Below are 11,640 nucleotides of genomic sequence, written 5' to 3'. Positions count from 1 at the left end.
TATTAGCTCTGCATTTTATGTTTTGCCACTGTATTCTCAGCTCAATTTCTGTTTCTGAATTACATTTTGATTTTTGAGTTGTTTTTGCCATATAAAGGTTTTGTATTTTATATAGTCAGGTCTTCTAATTTTTACTTAGTGACCTTTAGACGATGTGGCTATTTAGAAAGACCTTGTGAACTCCAAGTTTCTTTGTTTAATCGTTTCACCCATAGTTTAAAATTTTTTTTTATCTCAGTTTGATTTGGAGGAAAAGAAGACAGTAACAAGCAACTTTTTAAAATCCCTCTTTCAAATTAGTAGTTGGTAGCTGAAGGAAAATTTGCTCCTACTGTCCACTGGTTAATAGAGACGGGAAGCCAATGTCCCTTGTCCCCACCCTACCTGACCCCGTGGTCCCCTGCTCTGTCCCGCAGAGCAACAAACAGGAACCCGAGCAAGCCTGTCGTGGATGAGAAAGGGATGGGACAAGAGGCGCGAAGAATGGCAGCAAGACAAAAGTTCTGATCAAGCTGCAAAGTTTATTTCAAAATGGGTTCCTTATATAGGGAGGGGAGAGGGTAGAGAGGGGAAAGGGGAAGTAGTTCTGATAGGCTGGGAGACGAGTGTTTAGCTCATGATCAGCTACCCCATTGGTGCAGCCATGCATGTTCTGTGCGTGATCAGGTCCTCCATTGGTGGCCCTGAGGCATGTCTTGCCCGTGATCAGGTCCTCCATTGGTGGCCCGCCACCACGCCCGGGGCATGCTTTTGGCGGGGAGGGCTGATGCAACCTTTTGTTCCAATAGCATCAGCTTAGCCTGGGTTCCCAACATCTCCTCCCTTTTTCTTTAAAAAAGAGGAGGCGGACCTTAACCAGCTAGGGGAGGTAGAGGCTGTGCTCCTCCTGAGCCTTAATTTTCAGGCTTACAGGTACCTTTTTGGGAGGAGAGGATTTTTCGAGTACCAACCTCTATGCAAGCCAGCTTACCTCTCAGGAGACTCGACAGTAGCCTTAGTAAGGCCTCTCCTTGCAGTGCCTTGCCTTGCACCTAGCGGTGTCCATTACCTTCGTAAAGCATAGTGTCGAGCGGTATGCTGCTCCCGTAGGAGGGGAACCGGCTACAGTCTGCCATATTCTAGATCACGCGTTGCTAGTTGGTGATAGTGGATTTGTATAGGCTTTCCCAGTATGGAATTAAGCTGATCCTTAATTAATGCTGTCACTCGTCTTAGGATCCAGGGGGCAAAGGAAAAGAATAGGATGATAGCGAATAAGGGTCCAAGGAAGGGGAGGAGGTAAGGGAGAAGTCCATTGAGGCCGGTGAGGAAGGGATTGTCTGCAAGTGCCTTGCGTCTTTGTTCGAGGTCTTCTTGTAGATTTTTTATTTTATCTCGGACAATTCCTGACTTGTTGGCATAAAAGCAGCAACGTTCCTGTAGAGCCAAACAGATACCTCCCTGTTCTGCAGTGAGTAGGTCTAAGCCTCTTCTGTTTTGTAGGACTACTTCGGCTAGGGAATCTAGTTGGTCCTGTAAGTCATTAATGGTGCTAGACAAGGCTTGGACGTCGTTAATAAGTTGATGGGAAAGTTTTGTGTAAGATTGAACAGCCACCCCGAGTCCTGCTGTACCGGTAGCGACTGCTGTAGAGACACCCAATCCTACTAGTAGGGGAATCAGTGTAACGGCTCGTTTCTGCCGCCCTGCAATATAGTCAAAGGTAGGGATAGGGACAGGGTCATCACCAGAAATAATGTCTATATCTGGCAAGAGGGCGGCTAACACACATGACCCTGTCCAGTTTGCAGGCAGAGCAGTAAAGGCGAGGTTGTTGCCGCAAACAAAAGCTTGGCCTGGGCCAGGGCAAAGGGCCTCACTGTGGTTGGAACTACTGGAGCAGTTTACAAAGTTGGCAACGCCAACCGGAATATCAAAGCTGTTGTTTTGTGCACCTTTAAAGAAGCAAGGGTATACTTGGGAAGGCATGGGCTGGACTCTAAAGGGTAAGCTGGGGGTGCAATTATTTTGTGAGGCATTAAAACTAGATATATTGACAGGGAAGGCTAGGGGCATGGAGGTACCTTGATTTAAGCATAACCAGCAATTTTGGGCTAGGCTGGGGTTGGAGATATTGAGGGCCTGGTGGGTGGCTGACAGAATGTCAAGCATTTGCGCATCAATGTCAGGTCCTCTTGGTTTTGAGCGAGCTAGGGGGTGGTAGGATAACTTAGGGAATTGGCTTTGAATAATAAGCTCTATTTGTTTTTGTACATAAAGCTCTCTCACAGCATCTTGGGGTCCGCCACCGTCGGAGACGTGAATAGGGGCTTGCTGATTCCAACAAACCGATTTTCCAATCGTGCCATCGCATCCGGCCTGGAGGACCCCATGAGGTTGTAGGCCGCTGGTGACAGGATTGGTTTCTGAGGTGCTCATTGTTCTTTGTAGAATGGCAGTAAAATAAGTATTATTGTCAAGAGTACACTGTGAGAAACTAGAATAGCAGGAGGAGTGCATCTGGGGTTCAATGTTGCCTCTGCACTCGCTTGGGCACGGGCCTGGGCGGCCATTAATGACCGGTATACTAGGAGGCTTGCGCACACAAAGCCACTTAGGTGAAGATACTCCATTCCAATTGGTGTCATAGGTAAGATAGGCATTTTTGTCCCCACAATCTGTTACCTGAGTGTAAGTTGGGGTGGCGTAATTATTGGTCTGAGTCCCCCCTTTACAGTCACATGGCGCTCCAAAGAGGGCAGTGTAAATGTCTTCGGATGGCTTTCCAAGTCCTCCCTTTGTGACTGGGCAGAGGCGTGGGTGCAGTAGGAGGATGAGGATGCAGAGCATTCTTTCTGGAAGAAGAGAAAAAGAGCTCCTCAGGGCGAGCCTTTTGGCCCTGGGGCTGTATTTGGGTTACTTGGCCTGTCACACAAGGGGGCTGTCTGATTATTGATGTGTCTAATTAGTCGCTCAGGGAGCCAGCGGGGGCCATCCTCCTTTTGATCGTATATGCAGGCTGAGCCTCGCCCCCATATGAGGACAGGGTCAGGGCCCTTCCAAACACTGGTGAGAGGGTCACGCCACATAACCGTAGCATGCTGCTGAGAAGTTTGGGGATGCCATAGACGGTCAGCTGCCGAGCGACCTTGACTGTCAAGCTGTAGAAAATTTAGTTGAAATAGGGCATGACTAAGAAGGTTTCTGGGTTGTTGCATAGAAAACCCAAGGGGGGAGCGGGCTAAGCGATTTAGGGCATTTTTTAATGTTTGATGAGCTCGTTCAACTACTCCTTGACCCTGGGGGTTGTACGGTATACCAGTAACATGTTTGATTTGGAGTTTTTGGCAAAAGTCTTGGAAGTTTTTTCCAGTATATCCCGGGCCATTGTCTGTTTTAATGGTGTGTGGTTTTCCTATGGTAGCAAGACAGTGGATAACATGAGAGATAACATTTTTTGATGCTTCACCTGTTTGGGGAGTGGCTAAGATAAAACCACTAAATGTGTCAACAGTAACATGAACAAACCTCTGTTTTCCAAAAGGAGTAAAATGAGTGACATCCATTTGCCAAATGGCATTGGGGACTAAACCACGGGGGTTCACGCCAAGATGGGGTACAGGGGTGGCTACGACACATTGTTTGCAAGCTTTTACAATATCTCTGGCTTGTTCTCTAGTAATTTTATAGAGTAATCGTAGGGTGTGTGCATTGAGGTGATGTAGGGTGTGAGCTTGAGTAGCCTCATGTATTGGGTCACTTATAATGGGGAAAATCTGTGTGGCAGCATTAGCTAAGGCATTGCCTTCAGCCAGGGGTCCTGGAAGATTTAGGTGGGCCCGAAGATGTCCGATAAAGAAAGGGTGTTGTCTGTTTAAAATTAGCTGTTGCAGTTTAGAAAATAAGGGGGTAGCATTGGTTGAGGATTTGATAAAGGGGACTGTCTCCAAAAGAGGGACTGATTGAGCAATATACGCACTGTCAGTGTACAAGTTAAACGGTTGGTGAGCTAGAACTGTGAACACCTGGAGAATAGCATAGAGTTCAACAAGTTGAGCTGACAGGTAGGGGGATTTTATTGAGACGGGTTGATTATCAATAACGTATGCAGCAATTCCGTTTGAGGATCCATCAGTGAAAACTAGCGTGGCTTGAGGAATTGGGGCAGATTTTGTGATCTTGGGGAATATGAACTGGTGAAGCTTGGCAAATTGGATAACAGGGTCACTGGGGTAATGATTGTCTATGTCTCCTGTGAAGGAGGATAATGCAATGGCCCATTCGTCAGAGGTTTGCAGGAGCCAGGTTAATTGGTCCTGGGTGTATGGAATGATTATAGAGTGGGGGTCCCTGCCAAACAGTTGGCGGCCAGTGTACCGACCCTTAATAATTAACATGGCGAGGAGCGAAGGGTAGGTGAGTAAGACCTTTGATGGGGAGGCAGGTAGATGGAGCCAAAGGAGGGGGCTTCCGTATTTAGTAGGGTCTGTACCGTTTGGTTGCCAAAACACCGCGGTGGGTGTATGGGGAGTTGGGAGCAAGAGGAGTACTAGGGGAAGGTTATACGAAATTTGGTGAACACTTTGATTTTGGATAGCCTTGTTGATGAGGGCTAGAGATTGCTTTGCCTCTGGGGTCAGTGCTCGAACCGATAAAGGATTTGGATCGCCTTTTAGAATATTGTTAAGGGGAACAAGGGCACTGGTGGGCAATTTTAAATAGGGTCGAAGCCACTGAATGTCCCCGAGTAATTTTTGGAAATCGTTAAGGGTTTTTAAGTGATCAGTTTTTAAGCAGACTCGGGGAGTAAATACTTGCTGATGGTGTAACTCAAATCCTAAATAAGAAAATGGCTCAGACACTTGTACCTTGTCTGGAGCAATTTTTAGTCCATATGAGGTAAGACAGGATATAATGTGAGCATAGCAGGCCTTGGCTGCCTTGGCGCTGTCACAAGCAAGAAGGATGTCATCCATATAATGGAGGATATAGGCCTCTGGCCACTGGGATCTTACTGGGGCAATGGCGGCAGCAACAAATTTTTGGCACAGTGTGGGACTGTTGGCCATGCCCTGTGGCAGAACCTTCCACTGATAACGAGGCATAGGACTTTGGAAGTTGATTTGAGGGACGCTAAAGGCAAAGTAAGGTCTGTCTTCAGGGTGTAAGGGGATGGTAAAGAAACAATCCTTAAGGTCAATAACAATTTTGTGATAGTTTAGGGGAATGGCTACAGGAGAAGGAAGACCAGGCTGAAGGGCTCCCATGGGGACCATTACCTTATTAACGGCTCTCAGATCTTGTAAAAGACGCCAGCTACCTGATTTTTTCTTAATGATAAATATAGGAGTGTTCCATGGAGAATTTGTGGGCTCAATATGTCCTGCTGCGAGCTGTTCCTGTACTAACGCAATGGCAGCGAGGGTTTTTTCATATGTAAGTGGCCACTGATCAACCCACACAGGGTCTGTAATTTTCCAGGAAATTTTGTCAGCGTGGGGTACAGGAATGTCAATGGCCGCTACGGTAAATTTTGGTGGAATCCTAGGCCTGTTTTGTCTTTTTTGGGGGTAATAGTAATGGGCTGGGTGATTCCTTGATTATTTTTTCCCAACCCTTGGCCGGGGAGATACCCCTGGCTTAGCATTTGGGTCATGACAGTATCGTTGGGACTGCACATGACAAGTTTCATTTGAGAGAGGATGTCCCTTCCCCAGAGATTGACTGGCAGATTGGGGAGGACATAAGGGGTAATGTGACCATTATTGCCTTCAGAGTCCTCCCACTTAAGCATTTGAGCACTTTGTTGGGGGTTGGTGGCCTGGCCAATACCGCGCAGGTGAGTAGCAACGGTTGTTAACGGCCAGTTCCTCGGCCAGTGAGTGTAAGATATAACGGTGGCATCGGCCCCTGTATCAAGAATGCCAGAAAAGAGCTTACCATTTAATTTAAGTTTCAGGGTAGGCCGCTGTTGAGAAATTTGTTGAACCCAGTAGACATCAGAAGACCCAGGGGCACTAGCCCCGCGGTAGGGCTTATGGAAATTGGAGTTAATTTGTTGGAGGGGGAGAATGACTATTTGAGCTAGTCTGGTGCCCTTTGGGATGGTGACTAAATCTTTAGTTGTAGAGAGAATGATATGGATTTCTCCATCAAAATCATTGTCTAATATGCCGGGCAGAACTTGGATCCCTTGGAGGGTAGAGCTGGCTCTGCCTAATATGAGGCCGAATGTCTGGGGTGGTAAGGGTCCATATATTCCAACTGGAAGTATCAGAGGGCTATTTTGGGTGGTTAGTATTGTGTCGGTGGTGGTACAGAGGTCCAGTCCTGCACTGCCCGCTGTTGCTCGCCAGAGGTCTGTGACGTAGCGGCGTGGTTGATTACTGGGAGGGCAGGGGTTGGCTGGCGGTATTGGGGGGTGAACTGTGAAGCCCCGGAGTTCATCCCGGTAGTGGGGCCCTGGGGCTGGCCCCTGTTCAAGTTTCCCTGCCTAATAATGGGTTGTCCATTAATGTCTAATCGAGAACGGCATTCTGAAGCCCAGTGAAATCCTTTTTTGCAGCGAGGACATTTTGTTGTGGGACCTAAATTTTTTATAAGGCTAGCCTGTGGGGCATTAGGTTGAGTTGGGAGTTGAGTAGGTGGTTGTATTTTTTGGGGGCAGTTTCTTGAAAGATGGCCGGGTTGGTGACAATTATAGCAAAGGCGGGCCTGGGCTCCAGGCAGTTGCGCGGGGGCAAGATTTTGGAGGGCAGCTCCTATGGCTAGGCCAACAGCATGGGCAGAGCCAATACCAGAGCAGAGGCGAACATAGTCGCAAAGCTCCTTCTGCCTAAAAGGCCGAATTGCACTTTGGCAAGCGGGGTTAGCGTTTTCATAGGCTAGGTGTTTTACAAAGGAGCTCTCACTTTCCCCGGAGCCAAAAAGGCGATCTGCCGTCTCCTGGAGGCGGCTTACAAAATCACTGTATGACTCATCGGGGCCTTGTCTAATCTTTGCAAGGGAAGTAGTAGCCGCTCCCTTTTGAGGGAGTCGCTTCCAGGCTTTTAGGCCTGCGGACTGAATCTGGGTTAAAAGCCCTGGGGGGAATTGGGCCTGTTTGTCATTGCTCTGATAAGGGCTGGCGCCCAGGAATTTTTTAAGGGTCCATCCTTTGGAGGAGGCCTTACGCGCGTTGCGCTCTGCAAACTGTTTGGAAATATCCTCATACTCAGACTTCCAAAGGATATTGTCCCCTCCGCTCAGCGCAGCACGAGACAAGAAAAACCAATCACTAGGGGTAAGCCATCTTTCACTAAGACTCTCTACAAGGGCCACGGTAAAGGGGGCAGTAGGACCATAGTTAGCAACAGCAGTTTTAATTTTTTCTATGGTCTTTAGATTTAGCCGCTTATAGGAATGGGTGTAGGTAGGCTCGGTGGGCTCTGAGCTTTCCTCCTCCTCATCCTCTGAGTCAGATTCTCCGGAGTCTGCTTCCTCCTCCTCAGGGATGGTGTGTGTGTCAGGGTGAGGAGACGCTCGGCCCGTGGTATTGGAGCTAACCTGTCCCTGACTTCTGGTAACGGGAAAAGCCATAACTCCCGCGGGAGGTAGAAGGGCCAAATCGGACAGTTTTGTGACTAAGGTTTTAACCCCATCAAGAAGAGAAACAGTCTCATCAATGGGACCGGAGGGTTTGGCTAGGGCTACACCGGGCAAGTTTGGGGCCGTGGGGGAACCAGGAACGCCTGAAGTAGGGGCATGCAAAACAGGAGCCGCAACTGCCACTGGGGGCACTGCTGTAGGAACATAGGGCGGTGGCCGGAAAGGTGGCAATGCCGGGGTGTTAGTTAATTGGGGCCAATCAGGGTTGTTATATTGGGCAGCTGCCTCTTCCAGATCTGCTTGATCGGCGGGATTTAGTTGATCATCCTGACTACCCGAGTTATGCAAGGTTTTAGAATTAGCAAGCAAGGGCAAATGTTGGGGCGGAGTATGCGCCCGAGAATGAGGACTTTGAATGGGGGGGTCCGTAAGGGTTGCAAGGTTGGGGTACAGTGAAGACTGCCCTGTATCATCTGAACCAATGTCAATTGCAACCGAGGGGCAGGTAGAAGGGGCCCTAGAGGGAGGGCGAGAGGAGGCCTTTTCAGAGGTGGTAATTGTTACAGGGGCTTGTCTAGATGGAGGTCGGGAGTGGCTAATAAGAATTTTGTGACCCTCCTTGCAGAGGCGTTGAATGTCAGGGGAGTCGCCCTGATTAGTAAGGACGTCCCTTATTAAATTATAATAATTAAAAGTGGTGATCGGAATAGTCTCAGGACCAAAAACACGGTAATAGTCGTTCAGACAATCACCAACACGTCCCCAAACACGGGAGTCAATAGACCCTTCCTGGGGGAACCATGGACATGTTTTAAAAATGAAACTAAAAAAGGAGACAAGGTCTTTCTTGCGAACCCGAATTCTACGCACCTTGAGAGATTCCTTTAACTGACTTATAAAGAGATCATTTTCACTGTGTGAAGATGCTTGTCCCATGATTGGGTCTTACCTGAGTAATGCCGCCGTCGAAATGAGGAACGAACTCCAGGAGTCGGCTCGCGGTCGGGTGGTCCGCGGTGCTCCGTGCGGGGAATCGGTTAATCGGGACGGCCGTGCAGGGAACCGGTTACAGGGGACGGCGGTCCACGGAGGCCGGCATCGAGCCCCACGTCTGGGCGCCACTTGCTCTGTCCCGCAGAGCAACAAACAGGAACCCGAGCAAGCCTGTCGTGGATGAGAAAGGGATGGGACAAGAGGCGCGAAGAATGGCAGCAAGACAAAAGTTCTGATCAAGCTGCAAAGTTTATTTCAAAATGGGTTCCTTATATAGGGAGGGGAGAGGGTAGAGAGGGGAAAGGGGAAGTAGTTCTGATAGGCTGGGAGACGAGTGTTTAGCTCATGATCAGCTACCCCATTGGTGCAGCCATGCATGTTCTGTGCGTGATCAGGTCCTCCATTGGTGGCCCTGAGGCATGTCTTGCCCGTGATCAGGTCCTCCATTGGTGGCCCTGAGGCATGTCTTGCCCGTGATCAGGTCCTCCATTGGTGGCCCGCCACCACGCCCGGGGCATGCTTTTGGCGGGGAGGGCTGATGCAACCTTTTGTTCCAATAGCATCAGCTTAGCCTGGGTTCCCAACAGTCCCCAGTTACCTCTCTGACATCAGCCCCAGGACTGACCCCACACTCTCTGCCCATGCGCACTGGGCTTCCAGCTGTTCCTCTTCAAACTTGCCCAGTTGCTTTTCTTAGAAAGCTCTTCCCCCAGACAGGAACACTGATCACTCCATAACTTCTGGCATTCACTCAAGGCTCATTTCTTAGTGAGGCTTTCACTGAGCTGCCTATTTACAAGGGAATTCCTCTTCCTCCGCTGGAGCCCCTGTTCCCTTCCCTGCTTCCCGTGTCCTCTGTAGCACTTGCTGCTTGCTGACGTGTCATGGACTTTATAATTTATCTTATTCACTGTTTGTCACCACCAGCCTTTTTGGCCATGGGTTGGGTGACCCCTTCTTTCTCCCAGAGGTTAGAGTCAGGATTCAGAGTCAGCCAGCTGGCCTCTACTCTTAATAGTAACTGAAAGGTGTGTGGTCAGGGAGCAGCTACGTCCCTGCTGCCTCCACTCTGTGTTCAGTGAGGCAGCAAAGGCGGGGACCCGGAGCCAGCTGCTTGCCTGCCCAGTGTCTTTCTCAAACAGTCCCTTTAGCTCAAGCCCCCTTGACGTGGCTTTCGTGACTCAACCCAAGAGATCTTTGTGAGCAATACAGGAATTCTTATGAAAAATTCTAGTCAGTCTTCCCACTTAACTAGTCTGGAATGCCAGTGTAATCCTTGTTTGTTTACAAACTAAGTAAAACTGGTTCCTTTCATTTTCAGCACAGTTTTCTGCAGGACTCTGTTTCCAAACTTCCCCATCAGCTGGAAAAATCTGAGGGAAGCCGTTCATGAGACTCATCCTCACCTGGGTGATTACATCATTTCTCAGGGAGTACATTGCCATCAGAATTTTTTCAAAACTCTCAATTCCAATGTGCAACTTCACAAACCAGAAGAACACAAGAGAGCTCCAAGAATCTCAGAACATGGAGGCTGGGCAGAGCAGTGAGGCCAAGGGCAAGCACAGAGCACCTTCATACCCAGCCCCATGGGTTGGGAGGTGGCTAAGGCCTACAGGGCAGGCACAGGGCATCTTTTTACCCAGGCTTATGGGTGAGGAGGTAGCTGAGGTCTCTAGAGTGGACACAGGATATCTTCTTACTCCATCCCATGAGTGGGGAGGTGGCTGAAGTCTCTAGGGTCTTCCCACTTCATGACATGGGATCACTGCTTATGTTGCCATGGCCAGGACAACTACTGATGGATGTGGTTTTCATGGGGGAGCTTCCTTTGATATCCTCTGCTCTAGAACTGGGCCTTTGGGGCTGCAGAGTGCATTTTAACCATATTCACAGAAATGCTTGACAATGCCATTGTCTTAACAGAAATTTTCTCTTTTTACTTTCAAACCATGCAATGACCAAGTTAATGAAGGAAGTCATTTGAAGAGTTTGATTCATTTCCCTGATTAGCTCAGACATGAGCATCATTGAACAAATGAAACCCATGCCAAAGAAAAGATCACAGCAACTACTTTTTATTCTTTTGGATTCAGAAGTATGCTAATCCAGCAACTACTTATATAAAAATTTGGGGGAAATTATCAAAATTATTTGATGAACCAGTCACATTATAACTTATACCAGTTGGTAAACAGTTTTGGAATACACATGCTTTTTTAAAAATAATAAATACTAGCATATACATTTCAAATTCCTTATTTACATATTCATGTATATGTTAATTTATGTGACTATATTGACTTTTTAAATATTGTAACTAAGCAGTGACAAGAGCAATGAGGCTACCAAAATTTAGACCAAGGGTTCCCAATTTTGTTGTATCAGAATTACCTGGGGAATTTACTCAAGCAGATTCCTGTGCCCCAGCCCCAGAGTTTCTGATACAGTAGAACTGAGGTGTGAACAGATAATCTACATTTCTAACAGTTTCCTTCCCAGTTGATGCTGATGCTGGCGGTCCAGGCACTACACTTTGAGGATTATACTCTTAGGATGATAAGGATGTAACTGAGCCACCTGAGGGGTTGTAAACCACCTTAAAATTGGTGGTTTCCAAACATAATAAGCATGGGGGAAGACAGGCGTTTGGGGAAAGACTAAATAGAAGGATATTGGGTGTCGCTTTCCTGAGAGTCTGTGCCCTGGAATCCCTGGGATTGTTATTCCAACACCAGCCTGATCCCTCCTGTTTCAGATGATGCAGTCAGCAGCATGTTCCACAATCTCTTCTATACGCAGCACAAGTGGCAACTACAAATATGCAGGTAATCATCTGCAGACTTTTCAGGTAGTTGAGATTGTCCGTACATAATCTAAACAGCATTGCCGTATGTTGTGCTTTTTGGGTTTCTCTATCTTTTAAAGCTCCTTTTCCCATCCTGAACTCATCACCATGATGAAACAGACTTAAAAGAAAGGTTTAGATGATGGGAACAGTCCTAGAACTAGGACAGTGCTGGCTGTGGTTCCTTCATCCCCAGAGGAACACATGCTCACACACACACACATACACACTCA

At 47.9% G+C, this 11,640-nt stretch overlaps 1 protein-coding gene across 1 annotated transcript; it reads right to left on the bottom strand.

Moving 5' to 3' along the window:
- Positions 1–501: 501 nt before the first annotated feature.
- Positions 502–8,724, bottom strand: LOC141585043 (syncytin-1-like). Its single transcript, XM_074402033.1, has 2 exons — positions 8,516–8,724; positions 502–2,834 (listed from the first exon to the last, which is right to left on the bottom strand). The coding sequence occupies exon 2, from the start codon at positions 2,827–2,829 to the stop codon at positions 1,102–1,104; it is 1,728 nt and encodes a 575-aa protein (XP_074258134.1). The 5' UTR covers positions 2,830–2,834; positions 8,516–8,724; the 3' UTR covers positions 502–1,101.
- Between the last annotated feature and the right edge of the window lie 2,916 nt (positions 8,725–11,640).

Source organism: Saimiri boliviensis, chromosome 7 (assembly GCF_048565385.1).
Source record: "Saimiri boliviensis isolate mSaiBol1 chromosome 7, mSaiBol1.pri, whole genome shotgun sequence".
Classification (NCBI taxonomy): Eukaryota; Metazoa; Chordata; class Mammalia; order Primates; family Cebidae; genus Saimiri; species Saimiri boliviensis.
Note: the sequence above shows the minus strand (reverse complement) of the source record. Positions and strands in the feature narration are given on the sequence as shown.